We start from the raw sequence: 20,894 nt of genomic DNA on the forward strand, positions 1-20,894 counted from the left end.
CGGCGGCGTTTCAGGGTGTTGTTAAAAAATGGGTTTGGCTTTGCATAGTAGAGTTTTAACTTGCATTTACAGATGTAGCGACCAACTGTAGTTACTGACAGTGGTTTTATGAAGTGTTCCTGAGCCCATGTGGTGATATCCTTTACACACCGATGTCGGTTTTTGATGCAGTACCGCCTGAGGGATCAAAGGTCCGTAATATCATCGCTTATGTGCAGTGATTTCTCCAGATTCTCTGAACATTTTGATGATTTCACGGACCGTAGATGGTAAAATCCCTAAATCCCTTGCAATAGCTCGTTGAGAAATGTTGTTCTAAAACTGTTCGACAATTTGCTTACAAAGTGGTGACCTTCACCCCATCCTGTTTGTGAAATACTTAGCATTTCATGGAAGCTGCTTTTATACCCAACCATGGCACCCAACCTTTCCCAATTAGCCTGCACACCTTTGGGATGTTCCATATAAGTGTTTGATGAGCATTCCTCAACTTTATCAGTATTTATTGCCACCTTTCCCAACTTCTTTGTCACGTGTTGCTGGCATCAAATTCTAAAGTTAATGATTATTTGCCAAAAAAATAAAAGTTTATCAGTTTGAACATCAAATATGTTGTCTTTGTAGCATATTCAACTAAATATGGGTTGAAAATAATTTGCAAATCATTGTATTCCGTTTATATTTACATCTAACACAATTTCCCAACTCATATGGAAACGGGGTTTCTAAACCTATTTGTTCACAAGTTTAATGGTTTCAATACAAAAATGATGCCTTACCAAATACAAAAATGCATACCTTTATTTATTGATTTAAACAATATCGTAATGTGATAATTGTGCCCTGTTAAGCAGAAGTGGAGTTTCCAGTTTCCTCATCTTTTCTCTTTTAACTTCCACCCCACCAAAAAGTGTCAGGAAGTGTTCTTGCACGTCAGCCATCATTACAAGAACACTTTGATACCATAAAGGTAAGCGAATGAGCGGCTCCTGATGATTATAATATTCAATAAGTTCAGGTGTGATATGTTAAAAATGTAAGAAATATTTTTTAGATTATATTGTTGGTATGAATACTAAAATGATAAAATTGTTTAATTTGGGATGTTTTTAATTTTTTTCTACATTTTAAATATCCTTAAAATATATAATACACATTTGGGCTGTCAAAGATAACGCATTCTCACATCAATCAAGAAACATTATCGCATTAATCATGTATAAATTCATATTAATCGGGCGATTAATTTTGACCACACATGTTCCTTTATTTTAACTGAAGATGATTACCTGAAAGGTGGAGCAGGTTGCTTTGCAGTCAGTGATCAGACTGTTTTGAGAAAATAAATTCAAATAAAACACTTAAAAATGTTCCTACATAAGATTCTGACAATTAAACTGCATTTTTGTCAAAATATTTGTTGCGATTAATCAAATTGTAAAAGTGTGATTGCATCCGTTTGACAGCACTAATACACGTACTAATTAATACAATTAATTTTGAATTTTTCCGGGTGAGCTTGAACGCATCTTGAGTTACTCTTACAGAGGCAGAAATAATAAATGTATCTGTTTTTTTTGTCATATTCACCCAGTATGGTATGAGAAACATGTTGAAATCATTGAATTTCTGTCTAAAAAAACCCCAAAAATGTAAATAGTCGTAAAATGAACTAGAATGTCCGCACGCTGGAACATTTCAGGGAAATTACATGTTTTGTAAAAATGATGCAACACAGGCTTGACCAACATAGCACTTCCTCACTCCATTTTCACTCAAGATAAAAAAATGGATTACTTTTATTTTCTTTTTAAAGGTAACGTCCGTGGTGTACAATGTCTGAGCAAGGAGAGACATCAGTCGAGCCCGCTTTTTTGGACATGCCCACACCTATGTCGCCACCACCGTACGATGAAGAGGGACAGCAGCCGCCGCCGCCCCCGTACTCCCAAGGCTCGCCCGAAGACCCTGAGGTCAAAGGTGATGCGGCGGAATGCGAGTCTTCCCCCGATACAAAACCGGATTCTACGCCGGAAGCGGTTCCGCTCTACGAGTCGCCTGCTTTCCAGGACAAGGCAGTGAGGAGGGCGTTTGTTCGGAAGGTTGGTGCACCTTTCACTGACTCGCTATGCAAGCAGTTGTAAATCCAAATCTGATCCAGGTTGCAATAATGTAAACGCAGTCGGTTTTCCGCAAAGCTTTTTGGGTATCGTATGGCTAATCATCACTTATTATTTGGTCTAGAATCAGTGCGCTCCGAGTGCTGTGCTGCTATCGCTTACAGGATGTGATGAAATCTGAGATGTTTATTCAATAGCGCCTGTCTCCCCATGCAGGTGTTCAGCATCCTTACCCTTCAGCTGGTGTTCACCTTCACTGTAGTGTCTGTGTTCACCTTCTCCGATGTGGTCAAGAAAGCGGTCAAGTATAACTTTATCGCTTATATCAGCTCCTTCTGCATCTTTGCTGTGGTCGCCATCGCCCTCAGCTGTTGCCAGTCCATCAGTCGTCGTCACCCCTGGAACATCGTGGGCCTGGTGGGTCTCCAAAGATGTCAAACACCCTGATTGTTTCGCTGGAAAGGCAACCAAAACACAACAAATTGGTTCCATCAAAGATAGCACAATACAGCAGTGACGGAAGTTAAAACAGAAGATGCTGGTGTTCCTCAAGGTTCACCACGAGATCCACTGCAGTTTTTATTTACCGTATTTTTCGGACTATAAGGCGCAATTAAAATCCTTTCATTTTCTCAAAACTCGACAGTGCGCCTAATGTACAGAATAATTTTAGTTGTGCTTACCCACCTTGAAGCTATTTTATTTAATACATGGTGAAATGATAAGTGTGACCAGTAGATGGCAGTCACACATAAGAGATACGTGTAGAATGCAAGATAATGGCAGTCACACAAAAGATACGTGTAGACTACAATATGACTCAGGTAAACAACACCAAAATTGTATGTCTTATTAAAAATATAGAACATTACACACCACCCTCAAAAATTTATCAAAATGTTTTAGTAGGACTTTAGTAAACTATGAAGCCGCACCGCTTGACGGATTGTACTGTGTTTCAACATACGAGTATTATTATGGTGTGTGTATAAGGTAAGACATTATCTGGCGTTTTGTTTCGCAATATTATGCAAAAGCAACTTTTCTTAACTTCTAGTACCTGCTGATCTGTATTTGGGATCTGCATAAGTCCTGAAAATTTGAGCATGTCCGCCTTTGTAGTCCGTGTCGACAACGCAGTCGATAATCTTCTTTTCTTCTATCGTCCTCGTTATGGGACATTTATCCTCCGCTGTTGCCATTTCTAGTCAGTAAACTTGCCATGAAAGCACTAAAACGTACCAGTATAGTAAATTTACATTATTCGCCCAAGGAACTTTAGCTATTAGAACAGTCTAGTCTGACGTTTATTCACTGGACCCTTCCTGCGTTGTTATTGCACTAGTGAGCCACTGGTGCTCGGTTATTGATTTAACTGAAGTCTGAATGTCATTAAAACAGTTAGCTCCATCTTTTGAAACTTCTTCGACTTCCGTCCTTGCACGCTACACCGCTACAACAAAGACGACGGCGAAAAGACGCTGTCGAAGGTGAGCCCCATTAATAAGACCCACAAAACGGCGCATTCTGAAGCGACAGTCAGAAAGCGGCTTGAAGTTTATCTGTAAAACATCATCCATTCAACTTTGTGACCAAAGAACCACTATTACATGTCATGTAGAAGAGTTTTCAATTCAGGAAAATCAAACATAAATATGACCCCTTTAATGCGCTCTATAATCTGGTGCCCCTTTTGGATAAAAATAGACCTGACTAGACCCGCTCATCGGCAGTGTGCCTTACAGTCTAGTGCGCCCTATGGTCCAGAAATTACGGTAAACTAAATCCCTTTGCCAACACTAATCTACACATAAGCATCTTCATCAAGGTTCCGCACAAGAGCTCCTCCATTACATTTAACCCTCATTTGCTTCTGTAACACTTTCTTAAGCTAGCAAATAACCGAGATTGTCTTTTTTCATGTTGCTGCCATTCTCTGTATTTTGTGTTTTCAGGTCACTGTCACCATCAGCCTTTCATATGTGGTGGGCACCATGGCCTCTTACCACGACACCAGAGCTGTTATCATCACTATGGCGTCGACCTTGGCCATTTCCTTTACCATCATCGCTTTCTCTGCACAGGTCAAGAAACACAAAATGTATTGATTGTGCTCCTAAATGATTCCTTTAAAACTAGAAATGCCTCAGAAATTGATGTTAAATGTTGCGTCACCGACAAATGCGTAAACAGACGTACTTAATGTACATTTGTCTATTTAAAAGCAAGCTGTAGAAAGCCATCAATCGTACCACTGATTTTCCTTTGAACTGCCATAATAATAAAAATAGTAATATTATAATAATTTCAAACTCACATATGCCATTAAAATGCTAAGTAAATGTTCTTGATTCTAGAAAATGGCACACATGCATATTGATAAAGCTTAGCTGGAGGACCTGGATTAATATGATGGTTAAATGTATTTTTCACACAACTCTGTCTCGCTGTTCCTAGCTAGTTAGCTAAGCAGTAACAAGCGAACTATCTTACCAAGGGGTCAGAGATCACATCCTCCAGGTATCCAACATGCCCCTGATTTAAATACTCCCGCATCACAGACGTACTGCTAAGAAAAACAAAGTCCGCTCTGCAAACTGAGCAAATTATTTGTCTTTTAGACACGTTCAAGATGAATTGTTAATGTGCTTTTGATGTTTTCATTAGCAGTGTTATTGCAGTGGCTGCAGCCATTTTTCTCTTCTTGTTGCTTGCCGATGACGCTGACTAGTGCATGTCCAACTCCGATTCTGTCTAGAAAAACACGAGCGATGACGATAATTATTATCGACAAATTTTAATTATCGATTTCTGACGACACTGCCGACTAATCATTGAAACATAAGTTTTGGAATACGGAATACTCTATTCCTGAGATGATACGATTAGGACTTCTTCAACATAAAGGACTAAATTGCCTAAAACCTCCGGTAGATCAGCCGCAATCCATAAATTCTCAGGAGCTCAATTCATAAAACATCAAAGGAATAACTTTTGTGCTTTTGACTTTTTCCGTATTATTTTTTTTCTGCGACACTTTTTGCAAAAGAAATATCCGCGTCAAAAGAACCAGCTCAGTGGCCTCGTGGTTAGAGTGTCCGCCCAGAGACTGGGAGGTCGTGAGGTCAAACCCCGGCCGAGTCATACCAAAGACTATGAAAAAATGGGACCCATTGCCTCCCTGCTTGTGTTGAAATTGGGGGTTAAATCACCAAATGATTCCAGAGTGTGACGCACGCAGCTCTGGTGGGTCCAATGCAGAGGAAAAATTTCACAATGTGTGACGATCATTCTTTAAGAAGAATGTAGACAGAAAGCTCCGTGAAGTAAGCAGACTCATGTTGAATGCAGTAAGACTCCACTGCACCATACGCTCACTCACTTGTGAGCAAAGTTAACACATCATACATTTAACACTTCTTTTCACACGTACAACCATTGCCTGGACACCACAAATTATTTGTAATTCCATTATTTCGTATGGAAATTATATATTTTTGACATCTGTATTAAGACTCCTGAAGGAAAGCGTTGGTGTGTTTTGGCTGCAGACGCGCTACGATCTGAGCATTTGCCACGGCCTCCTGTTGGTTCTGGCGGTGGACTTGTTGATGTTTGGCGTGTTCAGCACCTTCTACTATTCGTACATTGCTGAAGTCTGCTATGGAACTTTGGGCGCTCTGGTCTATGCTTTGGTAAGGAACATTAAGACTGATTGGTTCTTACCTTAAGACATGCATCCAGACGTCAGCTTTGTCTCGTCTCCAGTTCCTGATGTTTGACTGTCAGCTGATGATGGGACTGATGGGCCACCGCTTGGATCCTGAGGAGTACGTCACCGCCGCGTTGATGATCTACCTGGACATTATGCTAATCTTCATATACCTGCTTGGGAGGCGGTGAAAGACTCAAAACTCCAATCTTGGCGCAGTGTCCTTTATTCTTCTCTCTGTTTAAAAGTTGATGATTAGCAATGCTCTTTTTTCACGCTTTTTTTGAAATCTCATTGCATTATACAACAAGGCACGTAGACTGATGGGTTTTTTTTTAAATATCACACCACACCAGCAGTTGTCACCATTGTAGCCAAAATAAAGCTTAAAGAAAGTCCATTCCTGAAAAAAGCAACATGCCTTTTCCAAATGATTCATTGCGTTCAGTGACCTAAAATATATTTTTATAGCTTAACATTACATACAGTACCTTTAACATGCATTTTCAATAATAAATGTTGTGTGAGCATGGTCTTAAGTTGTTTTTTCATCTACATTTTTGAACAATAATAGACAGAAAGACAGGTCATATAGCCCATGTAATGCTGAGAGTGCCTACATGATGCTAAATACAGTATCATCTGTCACCAGAGCGATGAGTAGTTGAACTTAATGCGCAACAGGTAGCGCATGCGCGTCTGGGCCGGGTTGTAGACGACAAACTCGTTGTAGAGGAGCGAGTAAACGCTCCCTCTGCCCGCCACTGCTGACGTCTTCACGCCCGGTCCCATTGGCACCGTCATGCCATTCCTGAAAGACATCAATGAATGAAAGGAGAGGTACTTTAAAATGTGCTTTTTAAGGGCCATTAAGGTGACTTTAAATGTTATGGTGATAGGAGCATTAAAATTTAACAAGAATTGCATGGTACATGACCACAATGTATGCCACATGATTGTCATCCCATTTTTTTAATTTTGGCAATTGCGTCATGGCATCCCTTGAACTCACCAGCGCCACAAACAAATTGCCATCCTGTGGGAAACACTGACTCAGGTATGTGATTTTTTTAATATAGCGACATAAATGTATGCTGTTAGATCAGTGTTTTTCAACCACTGCGCCGCGGCACACTATTGTGCCGTGAGATACAGTCTGGTGTGCCGTGGGAGATGATCTAATTTCACCTAATTGGGTTAAAAATGTTTTTTGCAGACCAGTAATTATAGCCTGCAAATTATGGATACATTCATTGCCAACTTTTCAGAAAGACAGCTAAAACGTGTTATTAACATGCATTATCACGATATGACGATAGAATTAAAATCTCTATTGTTGGCCCAATCTATATCAATAATGTCATATATATCTTGAAACCTTAAAAGCATTCCAATGCTATCTCAACAAAACATCTACATCTGTTGATGGAGTCAAAGCAAATTTGTTTAAAATATATACATATCTCATTATGTTAAAATTATTAGTTGTTTTTTTTATATGGTAAACGAAATCAAAAATGAGCCATTAGCCACATATTGGACACCCCTGGAGGAGCGTTGTTGAATTACATTGTTTAAATTACACTTTCATCACACACATCAAAGATAAAGGTTACTGCTTAAGACTGGATAGATTTTTCATTTTCCACTCTAGTGCTTCTATTGATTTGCAGGCATTGTTGTTCTTTAATAAATGACAAAACAACACAGAGTTGTGTGAAGCTGAACTTACAGAACGACAGAGTTTTTGGGGTCAGGTCCGGTCTGTCCGACACCCTTGGTGCTGTGTTTTCCAGCCGGCAAGTTGTTGGCATTGTAGTTGGCGTCCAAGACCTCGTTACTGTCTCCCACGGCGACCTGCTCAAGCACACAAACAACACAGATTGTTACATCTGCTTGCAGGCTGGTATTAGGCCTTTAGGTATGTTATAATCCCACAAAGTAATGTGTGTCTGAGTTCTGATACCTCGCAGAGCAGCAGCAGACCTATTTGGTTGTGGCTTCTGGCAAAACAGTAGTTGGCGCTCTTCGATGACATGTCGGCGAAGTAGATGCCTTTACCGAACTGAATGAGACACAAGGTGACAACCAACAAAAGTTTCAATGTTTTTTAAAGGCATCTATAAAAAGGGTTTGTGCAAGTATCAGCAAAACAAATGTAATGCTCTTTAAGGCCCTTTTTAATTCAACTTAAAACAAATGTAATGACTATGTACTACAGATGTCCGATAATGGCTTTTTTGCCGATATCCGATATTGCCCAACTCTTAATTACCCGATACCGATATCTACAGCTGTGGAATTAACACATTATTATGCCTAATTTTGTTGTGATGCCCCGCCGGATGCATTAAACAATGTAACAAGCTTTTCCAAAATAAATCAACTTAAGTTATGGAAAAAAAAAATGCCAACATGCCACTGCCATACTTAATATTGAAGTCACAAAGTGCATTAATTCTTTTAACATGCCTCAAAAGAGCAGCTTGAAATTTGGGACATGCTCTCCCTGAGAGATCATGATGAGGTTGAGGTGGGCAAGGTTGTATATTGTAGCGTCCTGAAAGAGTTAGTGCTGCAAGGGTTTCTGGGTATTTGTTCTGTCGTGTTACTGTGCTGATGTTTTCCCGAAATGTGCTTATCATTCTTGTTTGGTGTGGGTTCACATTGTGGCGCATATTTGTAACAGTGTTAAAGTTGTTTATACGGCCACCCTCAGTGTGACCTGTATGGCTGGTGACCAAGTATGCTACGCATTCACTTGTGTGCGTGAAAAGCCGTATATGTTACGTGACGCAAATGCAGTGCCTTTAAGGCACGCCCCCAGTATTGTTGTCTGGGTGAAAATTGGGAGAATGGTTGACGCGGGAGATTTTCAGGAGGGGCACTGAAATTCGTGAGTCTCCCGGTAAAATCAGAAGGCTTGGCAAGTATGACTGAGAAATGCAACTGCCCTGTACTTCTCCCTACGTCCGTGTACCACTTCGTACAGCGGCGTTTTAAAAAGTCATAAATTTTACTTTTTGAAACCGATAATGATAATTTCCGATATTACATTTTAAAGCATTTATCGGCCGATAATATTGGCAGTCTGATATTATCGGACATCTCTACTATGTACTCCTTCAAATTTCATTTCAAAATACATCGAGATGGGACTTTACACTCCCTATGTCCGTGTACCACTTCGTACAGCGGCGTTTTAAAAAGTCATACATTTTACTTTTTGAAACCGATAACGATAATTTCCGATATTACATTTTAAAGCATTTATCGGCCGATAATATTGGCAGTCTGATATTATCGGACATCTCTACTATGTACTCCTTCAAATTTCATTTCAAAATACATCGAGATGGGACTTTACATAAGACTGTTGTAAATGACTTACATTTTATTAAAACTTTAAAAAAATGTTGCAGAGTGACATTTTCCAAATTCCCAGGAAATTCCCATTCAAGCTTTCCAATCAATCAATCAATCAATCAATCAATCAATCAATCAATCAATATCCTTTAATTAACCAAGTGAAAAACTAATTAAAATATATTTTCCAAGAGTGACCTGGCCAAGAGGGCAGCAACACAAAGTTACAAGAAATAATTATAAGAACAACAAAAACAGCAGCAGTCACACACGACCATTAAAAAATAAATGACTTAATGTATATGTGATAGGTCAAAACAATGTATAAAATGTTTCAGTAAAAACTACTTAAAACAAGTACAATGCCCTATAGAAACTGTTTCTCGATCCATTAGAATGGCCTGAAATTCCACCAAAGAGATCAGTAGTTATTCCATGACCATGGAGCAGCATATCTGAAAGCTTTTTTTCCAAGATTTGTGTTGGCTGTAGGAACAAACATGCCGAAAATGTCCTGCGACCTTAAGTTGTCAAGACTGTAATCTTTACACATAAAAGACAAAAAATAAGAGGGAACCAGACCAAGAAGTGATGTATTAATAAAAAACATCCAGCGATAAAATCTGCGAACTGACATAGATGGACAGTCTGCATTAGCATATAAAGCGCAATGTTGTACAAGGTTGCCACAACTAGTAAAAAAAAAAGTAAGGCACATTGGTAAACAGTATCCATTTTTTTCAAAATAAGTGTCATATAAAAAAAAATAAAATAGCGAGTCTCCAAAATCTAGCAAAGGCACAAAAATGGTCGGAATCAAGCGTTTCCTAACTTGTAGTGAAAAGCAGGACTTGTTTCTAAAGAAAAATCCCAATTTAATTTTAAGTTTAGCCACACCTTTTTCCAATGTGAGATCTAAAAGACAAATTGTCATCAATAAAAATCATTAGTACTTGTACATCGTGATCATTTGAAGTTCAATCTTATGTTCCACAATGACCACATTTCTCAACTGATTCAAACCATGCCACCATTAACACATTTTACTCATCCTGGACATTCAAATTAACACTCTCCCAAGTTCCAACCCAAATTGTGCTTTTCCAAGAATTTCTGGAATACCTGGTAATCTGTAACACTAAATCTCAAATGAAAAAAAGTATTACTACTAACACATTCCTCAACCAATTCCAACTATTTTAACACCAACATTTAGCTCATTCATGCTATTAATCACCTTCCAAAAAGTCACACATATCCCGGGATTTCCTGATTACCAGGAAATTCCCATTGAAATGAATGGGACATTTTTCAAAGTTCCACAATTCTTACATTTCTCATCCGATTCAAACGATTCCAACATCAAAACATTCCACTCGTCTTCGACATTCAAACTAGCACTTTTCCAAGTTTCAAACCAAATTTCAGTTTTTGTTACATGGTGACATCTTGGAAGTATTCTATCTGTTCTAATGCTAGCATGCTAACGTTAACACGCTAATGATTTATGCTAGCATCTAAGCTAATTTTGTACATTCTAACCCAGTGGTTCTTAACCAGGGTTCGATCGAACCCTAAGTGTTCGGTGAGTCGGCCTCAGGGGTTCGGTGGAGCCTCCACTAAAGCCACACCCGACTCATCGTGTAGATAAAAACTTCTCCCTATTGGCATATTAGGGATACGGCAACAGCAGAACCCAAACTGATTTGCAGGTGTGTAATTTGTTACGAGTTCATGCACTGTGTTGGTTTTGTTCTTTGAACAAGGTGATGGTCATGCACGGTTCATTTTATGCACCAGTAAAAAAATCATATAACTTTGTCTTGAATTTGAAAAACATTTTATTTTTCACTAAAGAAGGGTTCGGTGGATGCGCATATGAAACTGGTGGGGTTCAGTACCTCTACCAAGGTTAAGAACCACTGCTCTAACCTAATAGTCATAGAATTTGTTACTTGGCGGAATCTTAGAAGTATGCTATCATATTAGATAATTTTATGTTTTAAACAAAATATTCATTGATTTTTTTATTTGGTGCCATCTTAGAAGTATGCTTGCTGTTTCCCTCTAACCATGCTTATGCTAAAATGGTAACATTTTATACTAGAATTTTAGCAAAATGTTGTACCTTTTGATCTATCATGGGTTCCATTATTTGGCGCCATCTTAAAAGTATGCGAGCCTATTATCTTGGCCTCATATATATATATATATATATATATATATATATATATATATATATATATATATCCCTTGGCCTCAGTCTGCACCCCCACTCCAGGGCCTAGGCTAAGACCGATTTTTAAATTTTATTTTAATCTTCTATTTTTTTCTTCCACCCTCCTTGTTTACCTGTATGTCATCTTTTTTGTAAGGGGCGCTGGAAGCCGGCAGACCCGTCAGCGATCCTGTTCTGTCTCCCTATAATGTTTGTCTGATCTTGAATGGGATTGTGCTGAAAATGGTAATTTTCCTGAAGGAACTCTCCTGACAGAATAAATAAAGTACTATCTATCTATCTATCTGTTAATATTTTATGCCAGCATTTTAGCAAATTTTGTACATTCTAAACCAAAAATCATGGATATATTTATTTGTTGCCATCTTACAAACGGTAGGAAATGGATGGATGGATTTTAGAAATATGCTAGGCGTCAACCTGTTTGCATGCTAACAAATAAAACCAGCAAAAGTTTTACTGGCGTTATCATTATTACCCTCTATCGTTGTATTCCTAAATTGAATCGGCCTACAAGCTGGAATGTCAAACGATAGTGAATCCAAATCTGATTCAGATTGCAGCAATGTAAACACAACATGTAAAATGCTATCGAGCCTGTTCAGAGGCTAATATCACTGTCAAATGTCAATCGGTCTTGTCTGTCCTGAGTGCTATGGTTTGCAGGATGTGATGACGTTTGTCCTACCATGTAACCTGTGACAGGAGCTTCAGGTGGCGCCACTCGGAGGCCCTGGCTGAGGATGCCGACCCAGTTAGTGAGGCGAGATCCGTGCCACAGCAGCATCCTGAATCCCAGGGATAACAAGTGACTTTAGAAGTTTGACCAATATACTCTATGTCCATGGACACCCATAACAGTCACTAAGCTTTCTGTGATGGAGGCAGTTTGACGCTGGATAGGATTATTTATATTCCAATATTTCCAATGTGCTCTGACCTGTTGTGTATTTGTGACGTGAAGTGGGCTGTCTCGCCGTCTCTGTCCACGGCAAAGATCTCCAGCACACTCATGGTGTAGTCAGCGTGTGTGGAGGCGTGAGTGGACTGCAAGTATTTTTCAATCACCTGGACATGGAGACATAAAATCATCATTGCAGACAATTACTTTTATGTCTACAGTGTTTTTTATTAGTAATATGTTTTAAAAAGTCAGACACAATTAGAACTACAATGTACAAATTAACAAGTATCGAATTATGTAGGTTTGCGCCTGAAATCTCCGATGTACTGTATGATGTACTGTACATGTACTTTACCTGTTCAAAGTAAGCTCTAAATGTCTTCTCATAAGCAAACGGGATTCTTGTATTTTAGTAATTTACAAAAAGTTAACATATTAGGCTTTTGGCTACAGGCTAATAGGAGCTCGCAGCTACACCATACCAAAGCACACAAATAGCAAAAAAGTTAAGACATATGTAGTAAGTGTCCTTTATTGAACAATAATGCAGTCAAAAAAAGGAAATTTGTCCAAAGAAACATATTAAACTAGATGAGGGAATTCCTGAAGGAATTGCGTGTGAATGCTCCAATGCTGAAGTTGAACTGACATGCTGACAGAATGAAGTATGAATGTAATAATAGTGGGAATGTTGAAGAGTCTGAATATTTTGAAATTGGAACTGTTTGAATCGGATAAAAATGTGGAAGTTTGAAAAATGTCCCATTCATTTCAATGGGAATTTCATGAAAATTTGGGAATTCCAGGAAAAGGGATTTTTCTAGAAAATGGTAAACAATTTGATTGTTCGGAATGAGTTGAAATGGTTGGTGTTGGAAATTTTCTAAACGGTCGAGAAATGTTGAAGGAGTAACATTTTTGATTCAGAAATGGTATTAAGGAATTCCTCGAATTTCAGGAAAACCGGGAATTTTTCCAGTTCAAAAAACAACTTTGTTTTTTTTGTCCTGATTAAGAGGAATTATTTGATGGTGGAACGGTTGAAAAATGTGGGAGGAGTAGTCGACAGAAAAAAGGGTTTGGAAAACTGGGAATTCCAAGAATTTTTTTGAACTCGGAAATATGATAATTTGAATGTCCAAGATGAGTGGAATATGTTGACTGTTGACTTGTTTTCATTAAAGAGGATCCCCCTGGTGGCCTTCCAGTGAAATGGACTTTCATATTATGAAGTCGGAACCGGGGGTGGACCTCTCCTTATGCATCTGTCGGTGACGTCTCTGCGCCCCGACTTGTCTACATGTAAGAGGATCCCCTGCTGGCCCCACTACAGACTGGACTCTCCCATTATTAACCGTATCCACTTGACATTGATTACACCGGTCGCCCAAAGGGGGTGTCGCCACGTCTGTGTTCCCTTCCAGGGTTTCACGTTGTTTCCATTCGGTTGAGTTTGTTCTTGCCCGGGTGTGTGATTTATTGCTTGTGCAGCCCTTTGAGACATTTGTGATTAAAAGGCTATATAAGTCAACTTTGATTGATTTACTGGTTGCTGTATTGATAACAACTAACTGCTATAAAATTGATTAGCTTGCAAGTTAATGTGATGCACAAAAATACCTTTTTTTCTTAACAATTTTTAGCAGATTTCCCATATTTTAATATAGAAATGTAAATGCTCCACTTGGACACATGTAATAAAGGTGTTTTTGGAATTCCCTAATGTTGTTTGGGGCTAAATTAACCACAACATTGGCGCCGCATAAAACATGTCCAGATTCCTAAAATAAAATGTAAAAAAAAAACCACCTAAAGCCTTGTCAAACAGACTTATGCTATTCATGTTTAACTAAATTTTCCTGCAAATAAATATCTTCTCTAAATATCGGTTATCTGCCTCCTTAACCAATAATTGGTATAGGTCCTAAAAAACCCATATCGGTCGACCTCTGAGTCCACACTATAAAATAGTAAAATGATTTATGATTCCTGCTGATATCGTATCAAATCAATATCGATATCAGCCAATACTCAAGGCTCCAATACCATTAGCATATCGGAAAATAAAAACATGGATTGGAAAACCTCTAGTTAAGACGGTGATAAGCCGATGAGGAGGAAGAGAGGGTAGTTCTACACAGACGCCAAGTTATTTCTGGAATTCAATATTGTTTCTCGCCTTCTTTATTAGAGTGCTGGCACTGGCAACTTTTTTTAGCTGCATGGTGGATTAATTTTCAGTCTTAATCAAATAAAGCAGAGACTAAATCAACAACGCAAGGGATTTTTTGTTTTCGGCGCTCGATCCCGTGGAATGACACAGAATGGTTTTCTTTTGCGTGCAATGTTTGGTGAGTGTACGAAAAATCCTACTGCGGCGTGTAAAAAAAAAAAAATTACAACTTTCTAAGTCTCTCTGGAAATGCATTTAAACATTGTCACATGGCAGGGACAGACCTTGTATTCTTGGCTGACGGGGTCTACAGGGTTCAGCTGGCAGTTAAGGGATTTGTAGTGTCGGTCCAGAGGATGCTCATCACCATTATCGCTGCTCTGGACCATTTTGACTGCAATCTGAATGTCCCTCAATGCCTAAGCAGACATATTCAAGTGTGATGGCTACTTCAAAAATAGTTACAAACATTTTATTGACATCCTATCTCGATTGTCACCTCCAAGAGCTCAATTTTTTTCTTCAGCTCGTCTTCTGTCCGAATAACAGGCGGAGTTTTCAGTCTACATCGCATGGAGAGATGAAAGCATAAATATGTCAAACTAAAGATTTGATTTCTGTCAAGTTAATTTGTCGCATCTTCCTTACCCAAAGTCGTGCGGGATGCGGGTATAGAACTGGTTGCAGGCTTCCACCAGCTCACGGGCGCGGTCTTTATGCTTTAAACACGTCTCAATCCTCTTTAGCGCCGTGTAGCCTGCACTGATCTGCTCCAAAGTCAGCTTTCCTGCAGGCAAAAGCAGAGTGTGAAGTGTGAATTATATTTATATAGCGCTTTTCTCTAGTGACTCAAAGCGCTTTACATAGTGAAACCCAATATCTAAGTTACATTTAAACCAGTGTGGGTGGCACTGGAAGCAGGTGGGTAAAGTGTCTTGCCCAAGGACACAACGGCAGTAACTAGGATGGCACAAGCGGGAATCGAACCTGCAACCCTCAAGTTGCTGGCACGGCCACTCTACCAACCGAGCTATACAGAGTCCAAACATTTACATGCAACCATTAGTGCCATTACGATAACACTTAACTCAGTGATATAACCTTGTTAGCCTCTTAGCATTGACAAGTTTGTTGTCACACACACACACAATAGCGCTTGCTAACATTTACTGTCAGTATAATGAGTGATTGTTTTGGACTGACCAAGGGGAGCTTTGCGAGTGTCGAACTTCATTTCCAGCACAACCTCCTCCATTGCTTTGATGTCACAGATGAGCTCCAGCAGAGACTGGACCTTTATGTCCAGCTTGGAGGTTTTCTTCTCTGGCACTTCGGTGACTGGCAGGGTCTCCTTCTCATCCTGCAGTGAAGAAATGTACAACCCTTTTATTCAGTGATGCTCAAGGTCGAGATGGCTTAGTTCTTTGTGCCAAAATGTACCTTAGAACTTGTGCTGTAGTCCATGTGGACCATGTCATATTTTCCAGCCACCTTCTCAAAGCTTGCTCTGTGTTCCCACTCGTTCTTGGTCTTGTCCAAAAACCTGAAGCCAAACAGCAAAAAGCCAAACAAGATAACCAAAAATATTTTAAAAAAGAGTAACTCAAACAAAGTGGTGCGCTTACTTTTTCTTGAAAATATCTTTGGCCTTCTGCAGATCTCCATTGCACAGCGTCAGGCTGTTCTGACCCACTTTTCCCACTGGGAGACACCAGAGAGTCATTAAAAACGTCACACCGAGACACATAGGACATGAGCGGATGAACTGACCTCTGCCCCACCTCATCCACACGCTGAACGCCTTGGAGGCGTCGTCCTCCAGCAGCTGGATCAGGTAGTATTTGTTGTTGTTGAACTGAAGATTGGTCTGCAGAAACAAGACAGAAAATGTAATGTTTATTGGCATATTTGTCCAGCAACCAATGCCACCGAGAAGCATGTTACCTGGTTCATCATTACGTCGTAAACGTCCTCTCCTTCACAGTAAACATGAGCCTGAGAAGACAGACAGACGCACTGAAAAGTCTGTAAGCTGGGAAATCGGGCCATTTAATTGTTTCACGGAAAATAATAAAGTGAGTTTTAAGTGTAGAATTAGAAAATACATGTATAGCCAAATGGCACTCATACTCCGAGCCTGTTGATACTTAAATGTTTACAGTGAGTCAACAAAAACAATATTGTAAAAATAAACTGTTCTGAAATGTATGATCTTTTAAATAGAATTTATTACAACATGCAATCAGATCAATGTGCACGACAGTTTGCTTCAGCAAATTAAATTTGTTTTAAATCCAAAAAATAATGCTCACTCGCCTCAATATTTAAAGCGCAGTGTGGCGAGGGACGACTGTACTTTATTTGCTCACTTCCCTGACATCTGACATTCAAACATAAACAAATGCACTTTGAGAGCACAGTTTTATAAGATTCCCTTTGGATGAGAGTCACTTAAATTGTGGTACCTTTCCAAGCTTCTTCTGGCACTCCAAGTCCACCGGAGCTTTTCCCTTCATGATCACTGTCTTCACAACTTCTGTTCAACATCAAAACAACAATGTTAGTATAATAGTGTACTATGAAACTCACAGTTCAGTTGTAACACAGCAGCAAAGAGGATCAGACTTGTCTTATTCACAGGTTTATGTTGGCAAACCATGTTAACACGTGGTACAGGTGACTAAAGGTGCAACAATCGAACGCACCTTCACTCTGTGTTTCTTCTTTCAGCCGTTTATCAGATTTTCCTTCGGTCTTGCTCTGGGTTCGTTTCCTCTTGCCTGTCGCAGCCGGCCGCTTTTCGCTCTCCTCGTCTTCTTCTTTGACTTTAACTGGACCACAATTAGGAGTGCTCGTGTCACATTTGTCATCAGAACCTCCTCCTGCAAGCCATACAAAAACTTAAAGTACTTCAAAGTCCTTTAAGTATGAACATGTTTTTATGGAGTGAGCACACATACCTGTTTTCGCCGGCTGGGAGCGAATCTTCCTCTTGTACTTGCTGACAGGATTGATTTGGACCATCTTCTTCAGGTCCACCTCGTAAACCGCTCCCGAGCCCAAAGTCAGAGAGATGGAGGTTTCCCCCGAGGTGACAGCGGAGTTCAGCAAGGCACAGTCGGATGTCGAGTACGGTTCCCATTGACCTTCATCTCCCTGCCACTGCCACGCTGAACGCATCACATAACATGTCAACATTCTGGTTCTTCGTGGAACAAAATCCCACAAAAAAAGTGAGCTATGTTCTCATACTCCAATACATTCAAAACTCTGCCGACCGCTTGCTCACCCACACCCGCTCCCGTGAGCACATCACCCCAGTCCTTCAGAAACTCCACTGGCTCCCCGTTCCTCACCGGATCCACCTTAAAATCCTCCTCCTCATCCACAAAGCCCTCCAATACCAGGCCCCCTGCTACCTCATCAACCTGCTTCACCACCATACCCTTTCACGCAGCCTCCGCTCTTCTGATGCCAACCTCCTTTCCCCACTACTCAGAACCAAGCGCCGGACCTGGGGTGAGAGAGCCTTCTCCATCGCTGCTCCCACCCTCTGGAACTCTCTTCCCAAACCCATCCGTAGCTGCTCAGACCTTTCTACCTTCAAAAGCCTTCTCAAAACATACCTATTTAGATCTGGTTTTAACCTGTGATTAGTGTTCTGTGTCTTGTGATGTCCCGTGTTGTAAAAGTCCAGTGTTTTTATGTATTTTACAATGTACTGCATTTATATTTCCTGTATTTTATATTATTGTTACTTTGAACTGTTTTATATTTAATTTTTTTGTCCTGAAAAGTGTCTTTGAGTACTCTGAAAAGCGCTATACCAAATAAAATGTATTATTGTAGCTGAGATAGGCACCAGCGCCCCCCCGGACCCCAAAGGGAATAAGCGGTAGAAAATGAATGGATGGATTATTATTAACTGTACATTTCTTGAGTTGCTGGAGAAAAAAACATTTTTGGATCGTCAAAGCACGCCTGCCAGCCAGTTAGCAAAGCAGAAATGTGTAACTAAATGTGAGGATATTTTGTATACATGTACAGTGGGGCAAAAAAGTATTTAGTCAGCCACCGATTGTGCAAGTTCTCCCACTTAAAATGATGACACTGGTCTGTAATTTTCATCATAGGTACACTTCAACTGTGAGAGACAGAATGTGAAAAAAAATCCAGGAATTCACATTGTAGAAATTGTAAAGAGTTTATTTGTAAATTATGGTGGGAAATAAGTATTTGGTCAACCATTCAAAGCTCTCATTGATGGAAGGAGGTTTTGGCTCAAAATCTCACGATACACGGCCCTATTCATTCTTTCCTTAACACGGATCAATCGTCCTGTCCCCTTAGCAGAAAAACAGCCCCAAAGTATGATGTTTCCACCCCCATGCTTCACAGTAGGTATGGTGTTCTTGGGAAGAAACTCAGTATTCTTCTTCCTCCAAACACGACGAGTTGAGTTTATACCAAAAAGTTCTATTTTGGTTTCATCTGACCACATGACATTCTCCTAATCCTCTGCTGTATCATCCATGTATCCATTTTGGTATAAACTCAACTCGTCGTGTTTGGAGGAAGAAAAATACCGAGTTGCATCCCAAGAACACCACACCTACTGTGAAGCATGGTGGTGGAAACATCATGCTTTGGGGCGGTTTTTCTGCTACGGGGACAGGACAATTGATCCGTGTTAAGGAAAGAATGAATGGGGCCATGTATTGTGAGATTTTGAGCCAAAACCTCCTTCCATCAATGAGAGCTTTGAATGGTTGACCAAATACTTATTTTCCACCATAATTTCCAAAAAAATTCTTTAAAATTCCTACAATGTGAATTCCTGAATTTTTTTTCACATTCTGTCTCTCACAGTTGAATTACAGACCTCTGTCATCATTTTAAGTGGGAGAACTTGCACAATCGGTGCCTGACTAAATACTTTTTTGCCCCACTGTATATCAACACGGGCAGCCCGGTAGAACAGGGGTGTCTCACAATACAAAGGTCTTGAGTACGTAGTACCTATTTGGTGGTCTAGTGGTTAGAGTGTCCGCCCTGAGATCAGTAGGTTGTGAGTTAAAAACCCCGGCCAAGTCATACCAAAGACTTTTAAAAAATGGGACCCATTACCTCCCTGCTTGGCACTCAGCATCCACGTTTGGAATTGGGGGTTAAATCAATAAAAATTATTCCCGGGCGCGGCATCGCTGCTGCCCTCTGCTCCCCTCACCTTCCAGGTGGGGATCAAGGGGATGGGTCAAATACAGAGGATACATTTCACCACACCTCTTGTGTGTGACAATCATTGGTACTTTACTTTAACTTTGAGTAGTCCTGGGTTCAATCACGGACTCGGGATCTTTCTGTGTGGAGTTTGCATGTTCTCCCTGTGACTACGTGGTTTCCCTCCGGGTACTCCGGCTTCCTCCCACCTACAAAAACATGCACCTGGGTAATAGATTGATTGGCAATGTGAAGTGTGAATGTTGTCTGCCTATCTGTGTTGGCCCTGCGATGAGGTGGCGACTTGTCCAGGGTGTATGCCGCCTTCCGCTTGAATGCAGCTTAGATAGGCTCCAGCACCACCTGCGACCTCAAACGGGATAAGCGGTAGGAAATGGATGGATGGATATATCAACATAATTAAAAACAATGATAAACATTTGTTTTAGTTGTTGTTTTTTTATCAAAAATGATGCATTATTCCCTGTGTTGACTTCAATAACAACGAAAAGTAACATAGGTGTTTTGTGACGTCAAACTGTGATATCAAAGCATGTTATTAATACAAGTGATGCATTAGTGCTTAATTTGAGGACAGTCTCCCGGAAATGTCTGTGACACGACCGCAAATGGAGTTAATTTAATACATACAATATAAACGTCGCAATTGCAATACGTATTATAAAAAATACCATTTGTACAATTGTAACAAAATAATCACAATAGTCAGTCCAAATAAACTGAGCGAGTTTCGTTCCTCTCATTTGTGGTCAACACAGCGTTTAAACGTTTTATCAGCCCGGTCGAGCTAACCTTTAATACCTTTCTGAGACTGGACTTCATCATTTTGTAGCAACGTTTTGCTTTTGGAACTTCTTGTGCGCCTCGTCATTGTTCATAAAAGTAAATACGCGGTGAAAACAAACAAAAAATAAAAACAGAATCTCGAGAGGGCGGGAAAGCATACACTTCCTGGTTGCCTGGTGACGTCAGAGAGATCGTCAATAAAAGACAGAATTCACGACGTTCAGGAGGAAGGCAAAGCGCATGTCAATTTAACGATTCGATATATGGTTAAGTATGACCGTAATAAAAAAATATTTTATCATAAACAAACAACGCAGTATTATGGCCTTAATAAAACTTTTTTTTTTTAAATC

General features: G+C 39.9%; 2 protein-coding genes and 1 long non-coding RNA gene across 9 annotated transcripts; 1 reads left to right on the top strand and 2 right to left on the bottom strand.

Annotated features, from left to right (window-relative positions):
* The first annotated feature begins 818 nt into the window (after nucleotides 1–818).
* Nucleotides 819–6,367, top strand: si:ch211-284o19.8 (protein lifeguard 1). Of its 3 annotated transcripts, none has more exons than XM_061919561.1 (6): nucleotides 819–970; nucleotides 1,817–2,102; nucleotides 2,337–2,537; nucleotides 4,076–4,221; nucleotides 5,635–5,815; nucleotides 5,889–6,367. In XM_061919561.1, exons 2-6 carry the CDS (start codon nucleotides 1,836–1,838, stop codon nucleotides 6,021–6,023), a joined length of 930 nt encoding a protein of 309 aa, XP_061775545.1. In that variant the 5' UTR covers nucleotides 819–970; nucleotides 1,817–1,835; the 3' UTR covers nucleotides 6,024–6,367. The 3 variants fall into 3 exon arrangements, with proteins under 3 accessions (XP_061775545.1, XP_061775547.1, XP_061775546.1); XM_061919563.1 differs by having other exon boundaries at nucleotides 4,076–4,204; nucleotides 5,889–6,040; XM_061919562.1 differs by having other exon boundaries at nucleotides 820–970; nucleotides 4,076–4,204; nucleotides 5,672–5,815.
* Nucleotides 1,753–5,946, bottom strand: LOC133567937 (uncharacterized). The gene is made up of 2 exons (XR_009809509.1): nucleotides 5,847–5,946; nucleotides 1,753–2,575 (listed from the first exon to the last, which is right to left on the bottom strand). It is a non-coding gene; the product is annotated as an uncharacterized LOC133567937 (long non-coding RNA).
* On the bottom strand, nucleotides 6,043–20,742 carry parp2 (poly (ADP-ribose) polymerase 2). Of its 5 annotated transcripts, none has more exons than XM_061919557.1 (18): nucleotides 20,557–20,695; nucleotides 19,829–20,104; nucleotides 17,475–17,684; nucleotides 17,220–17,396; nucleotides 16,980–17,050; nucleotides 16,459–16,509; nucleotides 16,285–16,381; nucleotides 16,140–16,215; nucleotides 15,955–16,057; nucleotides 15,718–15,874; nucleotides 15,163–15,301; nucleotides 15,014–15,077; nucleotides 14,799–14,933; nucleotides 12,378–12,505; nucleotides 12,126–12,225; nucleotides 7,799–7,897; nucleotides 7,565–7,689; nucleotides 6,043–6,643 (listed from the first exon to the last, which is right to left on the bottom strand). In XM_061919557.1, the coding sequence occupies exons 3-18, from the start codon at nucleotides 17,536–17,538 to the stop codon at nucleotides 6,478–6,480; spliced, it is 1,752 nt and encodes a 583-aa protein (XP_061775541.1). In that variant the 5' UTR covers nucleotides 17,539–17,684; nucleotides 19,829–20,104; nucleotides 20,557–20,695; the 3' UTR covers nucleotides 6,043–6,477. The 5 variants fall into 5 exon arrangements, with proteins under 5 accessions (XP_061775541.1, XP_061775540.1, XP_061775538.1 ...); XM_061919556.1 differs by having other exon boundaries at nucleotides 19,829–20,097; nucleotides 20,557–20,688; XM_061919554.1 differs by lacking the exon at nucleotides 19,829–20,104 and having other exon boundaries at nucleotides 20,557–20,742.
* Nucleotides 20,743–20,894: the final 152 nt, after the last annotated feature.

Source organism: Nerophis ophidion, linkage group LG14, assembly GCF_033978795.1.
Source record: "Nerophis ophidion isolate RoL-2023_Sa linkage group LG14, RoL_Noph_v1.0, whole genome shotgun sequence".
Taxonomy (NCBI): Eukaryota; Metazoa; Chordata; class Actinopteri; order Syngnathiformes; family Syngnathidae; genus Nerophis; species Nerophis ophidion.

Bases quoted from the DNA above. Each gene is read 5' to 3' on its own strand.
- parp2 (XM_061919553.1), bottom strand. From the start codon at position 17,957: ATGGTGGTGAAGCAGGTTGATGAGGTAGCAGGGGGCCTGGTATTGGAG. The intron at 17,685-17,803 runs GTGAGCAAGCGG...TGATGCGTTCAG, and splicing joins GCTCACGGGAGCGGGTGTGG to CGTGGCAGTGGCAGGGAGAT. The intron at 7,690-7,798 runs GTATCAGAACTC...GTGCTTGAGCAG, and splicing joins GTCTGCTGCTGCTCTGCGAG to GTCGCCGTGGGAGACAGTAA.
- si:ch211-284o19.8 (XM_061919561.1), top strand. From the start codon at position 1,836: ATGTCTGAGCAAGGAGAGACATCAGTCGAGCCCGCTTTTTTGGACATG. The intron at 2,103-2,336 runs GTTGGTGCACCT...CTCCCCATGCAG, and splicing joins GGAGGGCGTTTGTTCGGAAG to GTGTTCAGCATCCTTACCCT. The intron at 5,816-5,888 runs GTAAGGAACATT...TCTCGTCTCCAG, and splicing joins GCGCTCTGGTCTATGCTTTG to TTCCTGATGTTTGACTGTCA.